Source organism: Falco cherrug, chromosome 1 (genome assembly GCF_023634085.1).
Source record: "Falco cherrug isolate bFalChe1 chromosome 1, bFalChe1.pri, whole genome shotgun sequence".
Classification (NCBI taxonomy): domain Eukaryota; kingdom Metazoa; phylum Chordata; class Aves; order Falconiformes; family Falconidae; genus Falco; species Falco cherrug.
The window spans coordinates 97,903,685-97,923,649 of NC_073697.1; the positions used below are offsets into that span (position 1 = coordinate 97,903,685).

At 52.3% G+C, this 19,965-nt stretch overlaps 2 protein-coding genes across 2 annotated transcripts; both read left to right on the forward strand.

The window, feature by feature from the left end:
• Positions 1-259: 259 nt before the first annotated feature.
• On the forward strand, positions 260-6,401 carry LOC129735411 (TRAF-type zinc finger domain-containing protein 1-like). The gene is made up of 8 exons (XM_055702812.1): positions 260-309; positions 1,655-1,790; positions 1,864-1,917; positions 3,108-3,378; positions 4,237-4,310; positions 5,793-5,898; positions 5,950-5,974; positions 6,227-6,401. Exons 1-8 carry the CDS (start codon positions 260-262, stop codon positions 6,399-6,401), a joined length of 891 nt encoding a protein of 296 aa, XP_055558787.1.
• A 4,736-nt stretch (positions 6,402-11,137) lies between these two features.
• On the forward strand, positions 11,138-17,704 carry LOC129735288 (uncharacterized). Its single transcript, XM_055701033.1, has 8 exons — positions 11,138-11,828; positions 11,902-11,955; positions 13,146-13,416; positions 14,275-14,348; positions 15,831-15,936; positions 16,265-16,538; positions 17,126-17,204; positions 17,506-17,704. Exons 1-8 carry the CDS (start codon positions 11,796-11,798, stop codon positions 17,560-17,562), a joined length of 948 nt encoding a protein of 315 aa, XP_055557008.1. The 5' UTR covers positions 11,138-11,795; the 3' UTR covers positions 17,563-17,704.
• Positions 17,705-19,965: the final 2,261 nt, after the last annotated feature.

A 19,965-nucleotide genomic window follows, 5' to 3' on the forward strand; every position in this document is an offset into this window, starting at 1 on the left:
ACCGCACCAGGCCCCTCGCACTGCCGTAGCCGCTTTCCCTGCAGTGCTGAGAGCGCAGCCGTCTCTCCTGAGCTCTCTGCTCACCTACCCACGTCCCTAGCCACCTGCCCACCCACCCACCCACCCCCGTCCCCATCTTCCTTCCCCCCTACACACCCACCTCCCTCACCATCTTCCTCCCTACACACCTGCCCCCCGCCAGGGAGGCCCGGGGCCGAGGCAGCAGGAGGAACCCGGCTCTTCATCCCAGGACACAGCCATGCCCTCGGCCGCCGATAACCAGGCGGCAACACTGCGGTGCGGTCACTGGTAAGGCATGCAGCGGAGGCTGCCAGGGGTCTCCGGGAGCCATCACTGCACACACATCCATACGTATCCCCTTGACATGCTGCCACGGGCTGGGAGGGGCAGCTCACTAACGAACATGCCCCCTTCATTACAAACGGCTGGCATGTGGTTCTGCAGTGTCAGGGCCTGACAACCTGCTCAGCCTTGACTCAAGTTTCTGACTTGAGCACGTAGGCAGGAACCAAAGTATTTGGTAGAAACAAAGACTTGGTTTTCAGCGAGGCACACGTGAACTCCATGGTTCCAAGTTCCGGTTCAGCATCTGGCAGAAGCCGGGATGTTGAAAACAGAACCAAGAGGCACCTCCTGCTTCTCTCTGATGACGCTTCCCTTTTCCCAGCCACACCGGTGTCGGTAATACATTCGCCGACAGCGATGCCAGCTCAGAAGTTACCTCCTGAGTACAAGCAACTAAAGACATTCCCTTTTTTTCCCCAAAGGGACGTGGGACTCCAAGCAGTTTCTGGCAGCATCAGCCCGGCTGGTTTGCAAGCAGCTGTGTACGTGCAGTTGAGATGCTGCTGTTGGACTTTGCTGCTTTGCCGGGCTGTTGCCTGCTCGGGATCTGGCCAAGGAGAAAACTGAACGGCTCTGCTGGTTTTCTCCTTGGTGACATGGGAAGGCACAACAGGTTATAGAACTAATGCTGGTGTTCTGAGTTGTGCTTTAGTCTGGGGAGCATCGTCTAGAAAGGATGCTACCTGCCTGAGGCAGGAACAAGGGCGAAGCTCAGAGTGCCTCAGTTCTTTTTGGATCTTCTCTGTTTGTAAGCCTTGCCTTGTCCTCCAGACAGGAAAATGAGTCTTTTTTTGGGAAGGGGGTGAGCGGGGGAGTGTTGGCTCCAGAGTAAGATGGCTACTGCTATCATTCACTGAGCAAATCTGGCCCAAGAGGGTCTGTTCTGTAGTTTTTCCGAGCAGAGCACTGTTCGACCTCTCATAGCCCGGTTAGTTTCAGGAAGAAACTGTGATCTTCACGGATGAGTTTACTAATTAGTTCATCACCTTGAACCTGGTGATAACTTGTTTATGCTGCAAAATTTGCCTTTCTCATAATGAAACCCACCCCCCTTGATTTTATCTCCATGTAGTGTGAACATTGTGAGCTTTGCATGCTATAGGCGTTAATATCCCACCTATGAAGGAACGTGGAGGCCTGGCTGGGCTTGCCTTGCTCTTTAGTTACTCGGTTCTCTAAACCATGAATTCATCAAAAGCTTTCTTAGGATTTTTGTGCTGTGAAAAACTGCTTGCAACTGTGGTCAGTGTTATTTTCTGCAAAGTAACCTCTGTGATGTTTCTCACAGCAACAAGGATATTCCTGCCTCTAATTTCACGATTCATGAAGTCCACTGCAGCAGATTTCTTGCAGCATGCCAGTACTGCGAGGTTTACATCCCAATTTCGGAAATGAAGAACCATTTTGCATCTGAGCACGTGGAGGTGAGAAACGCATTCCTCCTCTAAAACTGCTGTCCTCTGTGGCAATTAATCTCATGAGGTCTGTTTATTGTAGGTTACCTGCGAGTGTGGGATGAAGATGGAAAAACAACACTTGGAGGACCACAAGGTTGGTGAACATCTATTGATGTTAGGAGATGTTTTGAAGCTACTCGATGGCATTTCCAAGCACCGATTCCAGAGCCTTTCTGTCAGCCAGGAGCCGGACTGCAAATTGTGATTGAGGCACCCTTTTTATCGAGCCCTAAATTCACACCCTCTGAGAGAAGGTGGTTGGAAACTGCCTTCAAGCAGTGGAGCCTGCTCAAGTCTTCATATCCAAGGGTTATCTGCGATAATTGGTGATTTTGTCCTTGTTAGTGATGAGGATGAAAAATGGTGCGCTGTTTCAGAAACACCGAATATGATGAACTCCACTTCTTCCGGTCCTTTCACATGACGCATTTCTGACTGCTGCAGTGGTCATGTGCATTTTAATAAGTCATGATGTCCAACAGACTTTGAAAAGAGTTTGTAAAATCAACAGGGGTTTTTTCAATTTCTGACTCCAGTTGGCTGCCGTCACAGGCAATCCTGTAATCAATGTCAGCCCCTTCCCTTCCTATGGCCCCCCCTTGCAGACAGCTCTGCAAGTGCCACCTAAGTCTGCTTATTGCTGACAAACAAAGGATTTTCAAACGGTGAAGATATGACCAGGTCAAACCCCTGGAAGCACTTCATCCTGCACGTTTGTGCGTAGTGGTTCTAGTTTTGCCTGTAAAGCAAATGATGACGTATTCTTGCAGCATCTGCTATTCTAACAGGGCTTTCATCTCTCTGTAACCCCTCTGGAAGGGCAACTTACCTGTCATTCAGTCGCGGGTGAAGGACATAGGCAAGCAATTCTTGCCGAGTAGTAAGTGAGCTGTAAATCTGTTCCCTCGCAGAACACACACGGAGAAGTTTTCTTAGCAGTGCCCAGTGCAATGGGATCAGGACTGGGTTTTGAGACTGGCCCTGAAAGCTATCTTCAAGAAGCACAGTGGGAAGGAATCTGCTGTCCAAGTATGACAGGTTTTAAAGGAATGTCCTGAGTCTTCGGAGTGCTTCAGCTGGCGTGTTTATGACTACACAGGTTACACAGCCTGCTGGTCTTCACATTTCTCACGTGCTATCTTACTCCAGGCTATCCTTCAGCGTAGCTTTAGATCTGGCTAAAGAAAGAATGGACCGCTCAGGTCTTCAGCAAACGGGGAACCTCCCTCCACCTTTGCCTCGCTCTTCCATATGTGAAGAATAATCCCTCGTTCTATTTTCCAGGCGTTTGTGTGCCTTCTGCGACTTGTCCTCTGCCCTTACTGCGAAATACAGCTGCCTTTGAGAGCCATGGTTGACCATGAACTTTACTGCAGCACACGGACGGAGGAATGCGAAAACTGCCACCGCTACATACTGGTGCGAGACCTGAAAGAACATCCTCGGGTCTGCGGGCTAGTGGGGGTACAAACCCGAGGAAGTGCACCGTCTGACTTTGAGGATGAGGATGCACATTTGCAAGACCTCCGGCACAGTGGAAGAGAATCAGGAACAGGTAACTGTGCTGGGCCACTGTGGGGAATGCCCAAGGGGCTAGAAAAGCAGATTTATAGCAGCTGTGTAGGGGACACCCCTTAAGGACATTAGCAGAAGCAATGTTTCAGCAGCACAAAGAAATCAGAAGCGAGGTGAGGTGCAGAGATGAGTAATAACCAGCTTCATATGGGACATTTGGCAGCCGATCCAAGCGTAAGGGTTTGTAACTCTTTCTGGGAAAACACTGGGTAATGACAGCTCCAGAGCCACTGGGAGTGGGCTGATTTTCCCGTGGAACAGAACTGCAAAGGTATAAGCCAGCTACACAGAGGACTGCTGAGGTCCCTGGGGTGAGAGCCCAGGCCACTGCCGGTTCTTTTGTCTCAAAGTATCGAGCTTCGCAATGAAAGCGGGAGTTGTTTGCTCGCGGCACATTCTGCCTGGGGTTGTGCGGCAGCTGCGCTCCTCCTCGGTTAAGCAGCAGGGTAGGTAAGATCTGGATGTGGGGTCACGTCTGTAGCACTGCGCATCTCTGCAGTGACGTCCCGGACATCGCTGAGACTATTATCAGCGGGGCAGACATGAAGCGTCAGCTGGTTGTGGAAGGAGAAATGGTGCTAAAGGATTTATTGGAGGCAGTCGTGGGCTTTTTTAGCAGCCCGCTGGCTCTATCTTGGACCCCAAAACACTACTCTCACGCTGGATGGCGTGGATTTGCTGATGTGGAATGAATTCAGCAAGTGTGACTAGAGTAACTGTTGCCTTAACGTGTGCTCAGGTTGCCGTCCTGTGACACAGAACAGCAGCCTGTTGCGTAGGGATCCAACTGCGCCAGACTTCTCTCTGGTAGGGGATGTAACTCTGCTTTGCTTTGCAGATGATGAGCCCGTCACCCTGCCGTGTCAAAGTTGTGGCTTGCGGTACCCTATCTACGAGCGGATGGATCACGAGGTTTAGTATTTTCTTGTATTACCTACTGACAAATAATGATTTTGAAAGCTCTAGTAACGCAAACTAAACTAAAGGCCCTGGAGTTGCGCAACAGAAATGTTTGCCTTGCACATCCGAGTGATGTTAAAACCAGCATGTGTGGCTCACAGCTCAGGTGGGAGAGGAGCAGAGGCGTGTAACCTGTGTAGGTAAGAGGGGAAGGAGGCAACGCAGGCTGTCCATCTAGGAGATGGAGGAATGTCTCGCAGGGTAGATGTGAAGAGAGAGAGAGAGAGAAAGGTTAAGGACGTGAATCTATCGGGAGCTCAGGCTAAGCGAGGAGCGGTGGGTTTATGAAGTGCTGAGTGCCGCACAGCGCTCAGCAGGGGATTCAGACGCTTCTCGATATTGCTGCCTGGTATTTCTGCTATGGAGAGAACACCAGGTCTTGGTGCTGCTGAAGCTGTTACTGCTGTTCAAGAACACTGGACAGGTACCAACTAGACCGCTTGGTGCTGCTTTAATGCTTCCGTACACCTAAAGAGCAGAGTCGGGGAGGGGGGTGCCCGCGGAAGAGGCAGTCCTCTGGGCTTCGCTGCTAGGACAGAGAAGCTAGGAAAACGCTACGCTCGCTCATTTTCTCTTTCACGGCTCTTTTGCATTCTTACAGTCCTAACTAGTGACGTTGTGTTTTGCTGGTTGGTTCTTCTGGGCCTTTCCTGTCCTAGGTGATAGTAAAGTCAGTATGAATAGAAATGAGATCTGACAAAATTTCATAGCTTACCACGTGTTAAATGGTCGTGCTGACAGGAAGGACAAGTCCCATCCACCTCCTATGGCAGCTGGCTGGTGGAAGACGACTTTATCTCACAAAGATAACAGATGCTTTCCTTTCTAGTTCCTATTTTTGTTTTGTGGGTTTCTGTCGTCTCCTTTTGTTATTCCTCGATGCAATTAACCGGCAGGAAAACATGACGTTATAACAAGGATAGCCAAGAGGGGCACTTCTGTGGGCAGCATGACTTGGAAATCACTGTTAAACTGATTTTTGTCTTTGCATTTGGTTTTTAAGATGCCACTCATAGCAGGCCAATATCAGGAACCTGATCAGAGCTACCCTGACAGGACTCTAGGGCTGCTTTCCCCATGCTTGGCACTGGCTTTCCAGGGTCATGTGTAGGTGTGAGAGGCACAAGCATGAACAGGAGCAGGTAGGGTTGTTGGCTGGCTGGCGGCAAGGCCCCAGCTACGGGGTGGTTCTGTTCAGCAGGACCGGCTCATGCTGCCAGGTCCAGTTTTGCTCAGGTCCTGTGATAGCCAGTCATTCTTCCTAAGCTCTGGGTAAGAGCAAATGCACGTGTCAGCAAACGATACCTACCTCTTCCGAACAAACAGTTCCCTACTAACCTTCACCTTGCTGAGGGGGGATGCTCTGCAGTGCTTTTATGGGGATAAGTCTGAATAAACTGTCATGGAAACAGACAGACATCTGTTTTGCTTTAGCTCGTCTGTGTGCTGCGCCCAGCAGCTGAGGACTCCATGCCTCCTAAAGCCAAGAGGCAGAGACAAGAATCAGCAGAGCCACCCTGGACAAGAAGCAAGTGCCAAGGTATGGGCAAAACACAGACTGACACACGCACGGTTTTCCTTTACGTTGCAGGAACACTGGGCGTGTTCCAAGCTCAGTAGATGTTGTTACCCTGTTTGGTCTCCAAAATTTACAAATCTTCGATCCTCCACCATTTTATGCAAGAAAGATGAAATCCTTAGAACTCAGTATCCTCAAAGATCTTGGTTGCAAAGCTGTATGCTGCTGGAATGGCAGTTGGCTCTACTTTTGTTACCTGAATGGTCTTGAATCTCTCCGGCTGCATTGACTGTTTCTGTGAAGCGCTGTGTTTGTGTCATCTGAGGAGATGTTTCTCCTTGGCGCACAGGTCGCTGCATGAAGAAGGAGCCTGGACCTCCTGCAGAAGAGGCCCAGCTGCCGAGGAGACCAAGGAAAACGGCAACCGGCAGGAATGCACAGCTGCCCGCTCCCACCTCACGAGGGAAGGCCAGGAAGAAGGCGGCCGGCAAGAGGGGCAGAGCGAGGAAGAGAGGGGCCTGTGAATGTGCAGGTGCGTCACCGTCCCCTCAGAGGCCTGCCAAGTGCTCCCGCTCGGAACCCTTCACGTCTGGCCCATCGAGATATTCTCCGAGCCAGCCAAGGTAACACCTCTGCCTTCCGTTCCAGGCAGCCGCGCCGGGGCTGCCCCGAAGGGTGAGGGGCCGGCGGCGCTGCAGGAACAAGTTTTGCTCTGCTGGGAGCAGGGGCGCAGCCTCAGCCTGGCGCACTCGCGTCTTCAGGCGGCAGCGACCCAGCAGCGGCGGCAGTGACAAATGCATTTCAGTCCTCTGCCTTGTCCCCTTGCGCTGCAAACCTGGGTGCCCTCATGTGTGCTTGCAGCTGAAAGGGTGTCACTCCATGTAACGCGGCTGGTGCTTATCCGCGTGTCAAACAGCAAAGGTAGACTTTTATAGCCAAGTAGAACGGGCAAAAGGGTCCCTGGGAGACAGTGTCGCAGAGCGCCTTGGTCCCTGTCCAAGGCAGCGCCCTCACCTGAGCTTTCCTCTCTGCTCTTTGAGTACAATCTGGTGGTTCTGCTCCAAAAGAAGTGGGTCAGGGCTCAGGAGAAGCTTCCTCCCAGCCCCCGCAAAGTCTCCCTGGTGTGAAGGACCTGTGCTCAGTTAGCAGTGAGAGCGCTGACGTGGGTGGGCTGGCTTCCTCTGAAAGCATCCCTCTCCATCCTTGACAGCACCAGCAGCGAAGGAGAAAGCAGCCTCAGGACACAGCACACGGGCTGCTCCATGCAGCTGCAGGCGCCGGATCCAGAGGTGAGGCAGCCAGCGCAGAGCAGAGCAGAGCGCGTGGCGTCGCTCCCGCGTCGGGTGCGCTACGGCATGAAGCGCTGAGGGCTGACGTGCTGTGGGCTCGCTGCACGCTGGGCTCATCCTGAGCGGGGCTTGCTGGGAGGAGAGGGCAGCGCCTGCCCTGCTGCTCCTCACGGCGCTTTGTTCAGGGGCGTGAGCTGATGTTACAGCCCTTCCTGCACCAGCGAGGCTCTTATCAGTGGCTTCCACTCAGGGACTCTTTGCAAACAGCATTTTCACTTGTTCTTTTTCCCTTTTCCTTTAGCTGATGACCAGGAGCCAGGCAGCTTCGCAGCCACAGGGGAACGGACCCAGCAACTGATAAAGCCACGTTCGGCCCTCTGCGGACTAATTCCATGCAGTAGAAGTCATTTCTTTTAGCATAAGAAAATTACTATGTTGCCATGTCATTGAATTTCTACAGATATTATCATTTACAAATAAATTATTTATTTTTGCACAGGAGAATTCCTATATTGCCATGTCACCAAGTTTCTACAAATTTAGATAGGTATAGGCAGTTATAGCTACAGCTGGCTATAGGCATAGGCGGCTGCAGGCAGTGATCATGATATATACAGGTACTTTTAGGGTGTTCAAGTATACTACAGGTTTTCACTCCTATGATCTATACCAGTAGCACCCCACGCTAGCGGCCCCCACCATGACCTTGAAACCCCCCTGGGCTGTGTTTCTGTGCCGGCTCTTTGATTACTCCCTGACGCAGTGTTTCTGACCCCCTGACATTTGAGCCCCTTGTGCCAGTCAGTCTCGAGCGGAGTGAGGCCCCCCGGAGCCGTGTGCCGCAGAGGGGTGTCCGGAGCTCCCCACCTGCGGGAGGCCAGACAGTCTGCAGCGTTGTTTCCAGCAGCTCCGTTCCCCTGCACCAGCGCAGCCCCAAAGAAGGACACGATACATCTCAAGGGATGTTAAGAATCTCCTTTATGCAAGTTACACTCCATGGCCAAGAGCACTTAACAGGTTAATGCTGCGAACGGTACCGAGATGGACACACACCAAGCCAGAACTAATACCCAGCTCCAGAGTTCTGCCATTGTGTAGTGTAATTTTACATTCTGAATGAATAGATAGTTGTAAAAAAAAAAAAAATTCACAAACCAATCTCTGCTTTGACAGACAAGCCTGTTACAGACAAGGTCAAGTGATTTAGAGCACAAGGAAGTGATGATGATTAGAAAAAGCTTTAATTAGAAGGCCATTTGAGCTCCAGGCAAACCGCTGCAGCACTTCCATTCTAGTGGCATTAAAAAAACCCAACCAACCAAAGAAACAAAAAGCCAGTGCCGCCCCCACCCCCGAGCTCCTCCTCTTGCAGGGCTCAGACCATCCCTCTGAGAAAACCAGCCGGTGAAGGGTATTTACCGGTGTGACATTTCTGCAGGATAAGAAGCTTCATTTACACAGCGAGGTATAAACAGCATCGATACAAAGTCTGTGTTATTTGTAATCACAAATAATTAATTGTAATAAATATGTATCAAGTAACTTTGCAGCACGCCTTTCAGGGCCAAGACGCAGATATGTTCCACTCGGACGTGCTCTCTGGAAGGAGAAGACGGACATTAGCAGCATTTTCTGACTCACAGCCGTACTCCCGGCCTTGGAGAACACCGGCATTCCCAGCTCTCCGGCCCCTGGGAGCAAGTCCACCCAAGGCGCCGAGGCCTTGGAACGGGGGCGTGAAACCCAAACCAAACGCGCCATCCACAGGCCAGGAACAACCCCCAAGCGCATTGCTGGCAGCAACACCAGCGCCACAAACTTCCACCGACCTCCTTCGCGCTTCCCTGTGGCACTTGCCTGGGAACACGCATCCCAGACGGGAACAAAGCGGCTCCCAGCCGCGCCTTCTGCTTAGTTTTCCCCTTGGTCTCCGTCAGCTCCGCGTGTGTTTGCGCTTACTCCGAGTCATTTCTCAGCTACAGATACGCTTCTACCAGGAAATGGACAAGATTCAAGAGTAAATATTCTTCTGACATGTATCCGGCTCTTGGAAAGGGCAATACGCGACAGACAGGTAATAACACAGCTTTCCTAAGCGCAGGAGCTGCAGGCTCTGGGTGCCAACAACTAGCTCTACAACTGTTGCGCACACGTTGATTTTTTTTTTCACCATTCGCTGACAGAACAAGAATATACACACTTGTGTAGGCTTTTCTCTCTTCCTCACATTTGATCTTCAGGTTTGCAGTTCTCCTCACCTCGAGGAACTCCATTTAATGTAGGGAAGCCCGCACGTCCTCAGCTCCATCTCTAGAGGGCTCAGCATAGTCTGGAGCTGCAGGGGAATGATGGACCCAAGGCCAGCACGCGCTGCAGTCATGCACGCCGGAGTCTGCAGCTCACGCACCCTCAAGCTGTGGATCGCTGTTGCGTACACATCCTTGTTCTTCCACCTGCAAGGGCAGAGATCCAGGACAAAAAGGAGCGCGCGTAAGAGCCCTCGTGCCCTGCCCCAGCCGCAATGAGGAGAGCGCGGAACCGCATTGCGCAGCCGCCGGCCGGGCTGGCCCGGGGGCAGGGCTGAAGCACCGCCAGGAGCAGTGGGGCGGGGCCGAGTGCATCGGCGGGGCGGAGCCTGGCCGTGGAAGGGAAGGGGGCGGGTCCCGGCCGGGAAAGGGGGTGGGGCCTGGCCGCGTGCCACCGCCCGTTGCCACGGCGCTGGGGAGCGCGGGTCGATTGTTGCGTGGATTGTTGGGTCGATTGTTGGGTGCGTTGTTGTGTGGATTGTCAGGTGCGTTGTTGGGCTGGACCCATCCCCGCAGAGCTGGGAGCGCCCACAGCTGGGAGCGGGGAGCAGCTCTGCCCGTGCTGCGCCGCACCAGGCCCCTCGCACTGCTGTAGCCGCTTTCCCTGCAGTGCTGAGAGCGCAGCCGTCTCTCCTGAGCTCTCTGCTCACCTACCCACGTCCCCAGCCAGCTGCCCACCCACCCACCCACCCCCGTCCCCATCTTCCTTCCCCCCTACACACCCACCTCCCTCACCATCTTCCTCCCTACACACCTGCCCCCCGCCAGGGAGGCCCGGGGCTGAGGCAGCAGGAGGAACCCGGCTCTTCATCCCAGGACACAGCCATGCCCTCGGCCGCCGATAACCAGGCGGCAACACTGCGGTGCGGTCACTGGTAAGGCATGCAGCGGAGGCTGCCAGGGGTCTCCGGGAGCCATCACTGCACACACATCCATACGTATCCCCTTGACATGCTGCCACGGGCTGGGAGGGGCAGCTCACTAACGAACATGCCCCCTTCATTACAAACGGCTGGCATGTGGTTCTGCAGTGTCAGGGCCTGACAACCTGCTCAGCCTTGACTCAAGTTTCTGACTTGAGCACGTAGGCAGGAACCAAAGTATTTGGTAGAAACAAAGACTTGGTTTTCAGCGAGGCACACGTGAACTCCATGGTTCCAAGTTCCGGTTCAGCATCTGGCAGAAGCCGGGATGTTGAAAACAGAACCAAGAGGCACCTCCTGCTTCTCTCTGATGACGCTTCCCTTTTCCCAGCCACACCGGTGTCGGTAATACATTCGCCGACAGCGATGCCAGCTCAGAAGTTACCTCCTGAGTACAAGCAACTAAAGACATTCCCTTTTTTTCCCCAAAGGGACGTGGGACTCCAAGCAGTTTCTGGCAGCATCAGCCCGGCTGGTTTGCAAGCAGCTGTGTACGTGCAGTTGAGATGCTGCTGTTGGACTTTGCTGCTTTGCCGGGCTGTTGCCTGCTCGGGATCTGGCCAAGGAGAAAACTGAACGGCTCTGCTGGTTTTCTCCTTGGTGACATGGGAAGGCACAACAGGTTATAGAACTAATGTTGGTGTTCTGAGTTGTGCTTTAGTCTGGGGAGCATCGTCTAGAAAGGATGCTACCTGCCTGAGGCAGGAACAAGGGCGAAGCTCAGAGTGCCTCAGTTCTTTTTGGATCTTCTCTGTTTGTAAGCCTTGCCTTGTCCTCCAGACAGGAAAATGAGTCTTTTTTTGGGAAGGGGGTGAGCGGGGGAGTGTTGGCTCCAGAGTAAGATGGCTACTGCTATCATTCACTGAGCAAATCTGGCCCAAGAGGGTCTGTTCTGTAGTTTTTCCGAGCAGAGCACTGTTCGACCTCTCATAGCCCGGTTAGTTTCAGGAAGAAACTGTGATCTTCACGGATGAGTTTACTAATTAGTTCATCACCTTGAACCTGGTGATAACTTGTTTATGCTGCAAAATTTGCCTTTCTCATAATGAAACCCACCCCCCTTGATTTTATCTCCATGTAGTGTGAACATTGTGACCTTTGCATGCTATAGGCGTTAATATCCCACCTATGAAGGAACGTGGAGGCCTGGCTGGGCTTGCCTTGCTCTTTAGTTACTCGGTTCTCTAAACCATGAATTCATCAAAAGCTTTCTTAGGATTTTTGTGCTGTGAAAAACTGCTTGCAACTGTGGTCAGTGTTATTTTCTGCAAAGTAACCTCTGTGATGTTTCTCACAGCAACAAGGATATTCCTGCCTCTAATTTCACGATTCATGAAGTCCACTGCAGCAGATTTCTTGCAGCGTGCCAGTACTGCGAGGTTTACATCCCAATTTCGGAAATGAAGAACCATTTTGCATCTGAGCACGTGGAGGTGAGAAACGCATTCCTCCTCTAAAACTGCTGTCCTCTGTGGCAATTAATCTCATGAGGTCTGTTTATTGTAGGTTACCTGCGAGTGTGGGATGAAGATGGAAAAACAACACTTGGAGGACCACAAGGTTGGTGAACATCTATTGATGTTAGGAGATGTTTTGAAGCTACTCGATGGCATTTCCAAGCACCGATTCCAGAGCCTTTCTGTCAGCCAGGAGCCGGACTGCAAATTGTGATTGAGGCACCCTTTTTATCGAGCCCTAAATTCACACCCTCTGAGAGAAGGTGGTTGGAAACTGCCTTCAAGCAGTGGAGCCTGCTCAAGTCTTCATATCCAAGGGTTATCTGCGATAATTGGTGATTTTGTCCTTGTTAGTGATGAGGATGAAAAATGGTGCGCTGTTTCAGAAACACCGAATATGATGAACTCCACTTCTTCCGGTCCTTTCACATGACGCATTTCTGACTGCTGCAGTGGTCATGTGCATTTTAATAAGTCATGATGTCCAACAGACTTTGAAAAGAGTTTGTAAAATCAACAGGGGTTTTTTCAATTTCTGACTCCAGTTGGCTGCCGTCACAGGCAATCCTGTAATCAATGTCAGCCCCTTCCCTTCCTATGGCCCCCCCTTGCAGACAGCTCTGCAAGTGCCACCTAAGTCTGCTTATTGCTGACAAACAAAGGATTTTCAAACGGTGAAGATATGACCAGGTCAAACCCCTGGAAGCACTTCATCCTGCACGTTTGTGCGTAGTGGTTCTAGTTTTGCCTGTAAAGCAAATGATGACGTATTCTTGCAGCATCTGCTATTCTAACAGGGCTTTCATCTCTCTGTAACCCCTCTGGAAGGGCAACTTACCTGTCATTCAGTCGCGGGTGAAGGACATAGGCAAGCAATTCTTGCCGAGTAGTAAGTGAGCTGTAAATCTGTTCCCTCGCAGAACACACACGGAGAAGTTTTCTTAGCAGTGCCCAGTGCAATGGGATCAGGACTGGGTTTTGAGACTGGCCCTGAAAGCTATCTTCAAGAAGCACAGTGGGAAGGAATCTGCTGTCCAAGTATGACAGGTTTTAAAGGAATGTCCTGAGTCTTCGGAGTGCTTCAGCTGGCGTGTTTATGACTACACAGGTTACACAGCCTGCTGGTCTTCACATTTCTCACGTGCTATCTTACTCCAGGCTATCCTTCAGCGTAGCTTTAGATCTGGCTAAAGAAAGAATGGACCGCTCAGCTCTTCAGCAAACGGGGAACCTCCCTCCACCTTTGCCTCGCTCTTCCATATGTGAAGAATAATCCCTCGTTCTATTTTCCAGGCGTTTGTGTGCCTTCTGCGACTTGTCCTCTGCCCTTACTGCGAAATACAGCTGCCTTTGAGAGCCATGGTTGACCATGAACTTTACTGCAGCACACGGACGGAGGAATGCGAAAACTGCCACCGCTACATACTGGTGCGAGACCTGAAAGAACATCCTCGGGTCTGCGGGCTAGTGGGGGTACAAACCCGAGGAAGTGCACCGTCTGACTTTGAGGATGAGGATGCACATTTGCAAGACCTCCGGCACAGTGGAAGAGAATCAGGAACAGGTAACTGTGCTGGGCCACTGTGGGGAATGCCCAAGGGGCTAGAAAAGCAGATTTATAGCAGCTGTGTAGGGGACACCCCTTAAGGACATTAGCAGAAGCAATGTTTCAGCAGCACAAAGAAATCAGAAGCGAGGTGAGGTGCAGAGATGAGTAATAACCAGCTTCATATGGGACATTTGGCAGCCGATCCAAGCGTAAGGGTTTGTAACTCTTTCTGGGAAAACACTGGGTAATGACAGCTCCAGAGCCACTGGGAGTGGGCTGATTTTCCCGTGGAACAGAACTGCAAAGGTATAAGCCAGCTACACAGAGGACTGCTGAGGTCCCTGGGGCGAGAGCCCAGGCCACTGCCGATTCTTTTGTCTCAAAGTATCGAGCTTCGCAATGAAAGCGGGAGTTGTTTGCTCGCGGCACATTCTGCCTGGGGTTGTGCGGCAGCTGCGCTCCTCCTCGGTTAAGCAGCAGGGTAGGTAAGATCTGGATGTGGGGTCACGTCTGTAGCACTGCGCATCTCTGCAGTGACGTCCCGGACATCGCTGAGACTATTATCAGCGGGGCAGACATGAAGCGTCAGCTGGTTGTGGAAGGAGAAATGGTGCTAAAGGATTTATTGGAGGCAGTCGTGGGCTTTTTTAGCAGACCGCTGGCTCTATCTTGGACCCCAAAACACTACTCTCACGCTGGATGGCGTGGATTTGCTGATGTGGAATGAATTCAGCAAGTGTGACTAGAGTAACTGTTGCCTTAACGTGTGCTCAGGTTGCCGTCCTGTGACACAGAACAGCAGCCTGTTGCGTAGGGATCCAACTGCGCCAGACTTCTCTCTGGTAGGGGATGTAACTCTGCTTTGCTTTGCAGATGATGAGCCCGTCACCCTGCCGTGTCAAAGTTGTGGCTTGCGGTACCCTATCTACGAGCGGATGGATCACGAGGTTTAGTATTTTCTTGTATTACCTACTGACAAATAATGATTTTGAAAGCTCTAGTAACGCAAACTAAACTAAAGGCCCTGGAGTTGCGCAACAGAAATGTTTGCCTTGCACATCCGAGTGATGTTAAAACCAGCATGTGTGGCTCACAGCTCAGGTGGGAGAGGAGCAGAGGCGTGTAACCTGTGTAGGTAAGAGGGGAAGGAGGCAACGCAGGCTGTCCATCTAGGAGATGGAGGAATGTCTCGCAGGGTAGATGTGAAGAGAGAGAGAGAGAGAAAGGTTAAGGACGTGAATCTATCGGGAGCTCAGGCTAAGCGAGGAGCGGTGGGTTTATGAAGTGCTGAGTGCCGCACAGCGCTCAGCAGGGGATTCAGACGCTTCTCGATATTGCTGCCTGGTATTTCTGCTATGGAGAGAACACCAGGTCTTGGTGCTGCTGAAGCTGTTACTGCTGTTCAAGAACACTGGACAGGTACCAACTAGACCGCTTGGTGCTGCTTTAATGCTTCCGTACACCTAAAGAGCAGAGTCGGGGAGGGGGGTGCCCGCGGAAGAGGCAGTCCTCTGGGCTTCGCTGCTAGGACAGAGAAGCTAGGAAAACGCTACGCTCGCTCATTTTCTCTTTCACGGCTCTTTTGCATTCTTACAGTCCTAACTAGTGACGTTGTGTTTTGCTGGTTGGTTCTTCTGGGCCTTTCCTGTCCTAGGTGATAGTAAAGTCAGTATGAATAGAAATGAGATCTGACAAAATTTCATAGCTTACCACGTGTTAAATGGTCGTGCTGACAGGAAGGACAAGTCCCATCCACCTCCTATGGCAGCTGGCTGGTGGAAGACGACTTTATCTCACAAAGATAACAGATGCTTTCCTTTCTAGTTCCTATTTTTGTTTTGTGGGTTTCTGTCGTCTCCTTTTGTTATTCCTCGATGCAATTAACCGGCAGGAAAACATGACGTTATAACAAGGATAGCCAAGAGGGGCACTTCTGTGGGCAGCATGACTTGGAAATCACTGTTAAACTGATTTTTGTCTTTGCATTTGGTTTTTAAGATGCCACTCATAGCAGGCCAATATCAGGAACCTGATCAGAGCTACCCTGACAGGACTCTAGGGCTGCTTTCCCCATGCTTGGCACTGGCTTTCCAGGGTCATGTGTAGGTGTGAGAAGCACAAGCATGAACAGGAGCAGGTAGGGTTGTTGGCTGGCTGGCGGCAAGGCCCCAGCTACGGGGTGGTTCTGTTCAGCAGGACCGGCTCATGCTGCCAGGTCCAGTTTTGCTCAGGTCCTGTGATAGCCAGTCATTCTTCCTAAGCTCTGGGTAAGAGCAAATGCACGTGTCAGCAAACGATACCTACCTCTTCCGAACAAACAGTTCCCTACTAACCTTCACCTTGCTGAGGGGGGATGCTCTGCAGTGCTTTTATGGGGATAAGTCTGAATAAACTGTCATGGAAACAGACAGACATCTGTTTTGCTTTAGCTCGTCTGTGTGCTGCGCCCAGCAGCTGAGGACTCCATGCCTCCTAAAGCCAAGAGGCAGAGACAAGAATCAGCAGAGCCACCCTGGACACGAAGCAAGTGCCAAGGTATGGGCAAAACACAGACTGACACACGCACGGTTTTCCTTTACGTTGCAGGAACACTGGGCGTGTTCCAAGCTCAGTAGATGTTGTTACCCTGTTTGGTCTCCAAAATTTACAAATCTTCGATCCTCCACCATTTTATGCAAGAAAGATGAAATCCTTAGAACTCAGTATCCTCAAAGATCTTGGTTGCAAAGCTGTATGCTGCTGGAATGGCAGTTGGCTCTACTTTTGTTACCTGAATGGTCTTGAATCTCTCCGGCTGCATTGACTGTTTCTGTGAAGCGCTGTGTTTGTGTCATCTGAGGAGATGTTTCTCCTTGGCGCACAGGTCGCTGCATGAAGAAGGAGCCTGGACCTCCTGCAGAAGAGGCCCAGCTGCCGAGGAGACCAAGGAAAACGGCAACCGGCAGGAATGCACAGCTGCCCGCTCCCACCTCACGAGGGAAGGCCAGGAAGAAGGCGGCCGGCAAGAGGGGCAGAGCGAGGAAGAGAGGGGCCTGTGAACGTGCAGGTGCGTCACCATCCCCTCAGAGGCCTGCCAAGTGCTCCCGCTCGGAACCCTTCACGTCTGGCCCATCGAGATATTCTCCGAGCCAGCCAAGGTAACACCTCTGCCTTCCGTTCCAGGCAGCCGCGCCGGGGCTGCCCCGAAGGGTGAGGGGCCGGCGGCGCTGCAGGAACAAGTTTTGCTCTGCTGGGAGCAGGGGCGCAGCCTCAGCCTGGCGCACTCGCGTCTTCAGGCGGCAGCGACCCAGCAGCGGCGGCAGTGACAAATGCATTTCAGTCCTCTGCCTTGTCCCCTTGCGCTGCAAACCTGGGTGCCCTCATGTGTGCTTGCAGCTGAAAGGGTGTCACTCCATGTAACGCGGCTGGTGCTTATCCGCGTGTCAAACAGCAAAGGTAGACTTTTATAGCCAAGTAGAACGGGCAAAAGGGTCCCTGGGAGACAGTGTCGCAGAGCGCCTTGGTCCCTGTCCAAGGCAGCGCCCTCACCTGAGCTTTCCTCTCTGCTCTTTGAGTACAATCTGGTGGTTCTGCTCCAAAAGAAGTGGGTCAGGGCTCAGGAGAAGCTTCCTCCCAGCCCCCGCAAAGTCTCCCTGGTGTGAAGGACCTGTGCTCAGTTAGCAGTGAGAGCGCTGACGTGGGTGGGCTGGCTTCCTCTGAAAGCATCCCTCTCCATCCTTGACAGCACCAGCAGCGAAGGAGAAAGCAGCCTCAGGACACAGCACACGGGCTGCTCCATGCAGCTGCAGGCGCCGGATCCAGAGGTGAGGCAGCCAGCGCAGAGCAGAGCAGAGCGCGTGGCGTCGCTCCCGCGTCGGGTGCGCTACGGCATGAAGCGCTGAGGGCTGACGTGCTGTGGGCTCGCTGCACGCTGGGCTCATCCTGAGCGGGGCTTGCTGGGAGGAGAGGGCAGCGCCTGCCCTGCTGCTCCTCACGGCGCTTTGTTCAGGGGCGTGAGCTGATGTTACAGCCCTTCCTGCACCAGCGAGGCTCTTATCAGTGGCTTCCACTCAGGGACTCTTTGCAAACAGCATTTTCACTTGTTCTTTTTCCCTTTCCCTTTAGCTGATGACCAGGAGCCAGGCAGCTTCGCAGCCACAGGGGAACGGACCCAGCAACTGATAAAGCCACGTTCGGCCCTCTGCGGACTAATTCCATGCAGTAGAAGTCATTTCTTTTAGCATAAGAAAATTACTATGTTGCCATGTCATTGAATTTCTACAGATATTGTCATTTACAAATAAATTATTTATTTTTGCACAGGAGAATTCCTATATTGCCATGTCACCGAGTTTCTACAAATTTAGATAGGTATAGGCAGTTATAGTTACAGCTGGCTATAGGCATAGGCGGCTACAGGCAGTGATCATGATATATACAGGTACTTTTAGGGTGTTCAAGTATACTACAGGTTTTCACTCCTATGATCTATACCAGTAGCACCCCACGCTAGCGGCCCCCACCGTGACCTTGAAACCCCCCTGGGCTGTGTTTCTGTGCCGGCTCTTTGATTACTCCCTGACGCAGTGTTTCTGACCCCCTGACATTTGAGCCCCTTGTGCCAGTCAGTCTCGAGCGGAGTGAGGCCCCCCGGAGCCGTGTGCCGCAGAGGGGTGTCCGGAGCTCCCCACCTGCGGGAGGCCAGACAGTCTGCAGCGTTGTTTCCAGCAGCTCCGTTCCCCTGCACCAGCGCAGCCCCAAAGAAGGACACGATACATCTCAAGGGATGTTAAGAATCTCCTTTATGCAAGTTACACTCCATGGCCAAGAGCACTTAACAGGTTAATGCTGCGAACGGTACCGAGATGGACACACACCAAGCCAGAACTAATACCCAGCTCCAGAGTTCTGCCATTGTGTAGTGTAATTTTACATTCTGAATGAATAGATAGTTGTAAAAAAAAAAAAAAAAATCACAAACCAATCTCTGCTTTGACAAAGAAGCCTGTTACAGACAAGGTCAAGTGATTTAGAGCACAAGGAAGTGATGATGATTAGAAAAAGCTTTAATTAGAAGGCCATTTGAGCTCCAGGCAAACCGCTGCAGCACTTCCATTCTAGTGGCATTAAAAAAACCCAACCAACCAAAGAAACAAAAAGCCAGTGCCGCCCCCACCCCCGAGCTCCTCCTCTTGCAGGGCTCAGACCATCCCTCTGAGAAAACCAGCCGGTGAAGGGTATTTACCGGTGTGACATTTCTGCAGGATAAGAAGCTTCATTTACACAGCGAGGTATAAACAGCATCGATACAAAGTCTGTGTTATTTGTAATCACAAATAATTAATTGTAATAAATATGTATCAAGTAACTTTGCAGCACGCCTTTCAGGGCCAAGATGCAGATATGTTCCACTCGGACGTGCTCTCTGGAAGGAGAAGACGGACATTAGCAGCATTTTCTGACTCACAGCCGTACTCCCGGCCTTGGAGAACACCGGCATTCCCAGCTCTCCGGCCCCTGGGAGCAAGTCCACCCAAGGCGCCGAGGCCTTGGAACGGGGGCGTGAAACCCAAACCAAACGCGCCATCCACGGGCCAGGAACAACCCCCAAGCGCATTGCTGGCAGCAACACCAGCGCCACAAACTTCCATCGACCTCCTTCGCGCTTCCCTGTGGCACTTGCCTGGGAACACGCATCCCAGACGGGAACAAAGCGGCTCCCAGCCGCGCCTTCTGCTTAGTTTTCCCCTTGGTCTCCGTCAGCTCCGCGTGTGTTTGCACTTACTCCGAGTCATTTCTCAGCTACAGATACACTTCTACCAGGAAATGGACAAGATTCAAGAGTAAATATTCTTCTGACATGTATCCGGCTCTTGGAAAGGGCAATACGCGACAGACAGGTAATAACACAGCTTTCCTACGCGCAGGAGCTGCAGGCTCTGGATGCCAACAACTAGCTCTACAACTGTTGCGCACACGTTGATTTTTTTTTCACCATTCGCTGACAGAACAAGAATATACACACTTGTGTAGGCTTTTCTCTCTTCCTCACATTTGATCTTCAGGTTTGCAGTTCTCCTCACCTCGAGGAACTCCATTTAATGTAGGGAAGCCCGCACGTCCTCAGCTCCATCTCTAGAGGGCTCAGCATAGTCTGGAGCTGCAGGGGAATGATGGACCCAAGGCCAGCACGCGCTGCAGTCATGCACGCCGGAGTCTGCAGCTCACGCACCCTCAAGCTGTGGATCGCTGTTGCGTACACATCCTTGTTCTTCCACCTGCAAGGGCAGAGATCCAGGACAAAAAGGAGAGCGCGTAAGAGCCCTCGTGCCCTGCCCCAGCCGCAATGAGGAGAGCGCGGAACCGCATTGCGCAGCCGCCGGCCGGGCTGGCCCGGGGGCAGGGCTGAAGCACCGCCAGGAGCAGTGGGGCGGGGCCGAGTGCATCGGCGGGGCGGAGCCTGGCCGTGGAAGGGAAGGGGGCGGGTCCCGGCCGGGAAAGGGGGTGGGGCCTGGCCGCGTGCCACCGCCCGTTGCCACGGTGCTGGGGAGCGCGGGTCGATTGTTGCGTGGATTGTTGGGTCGA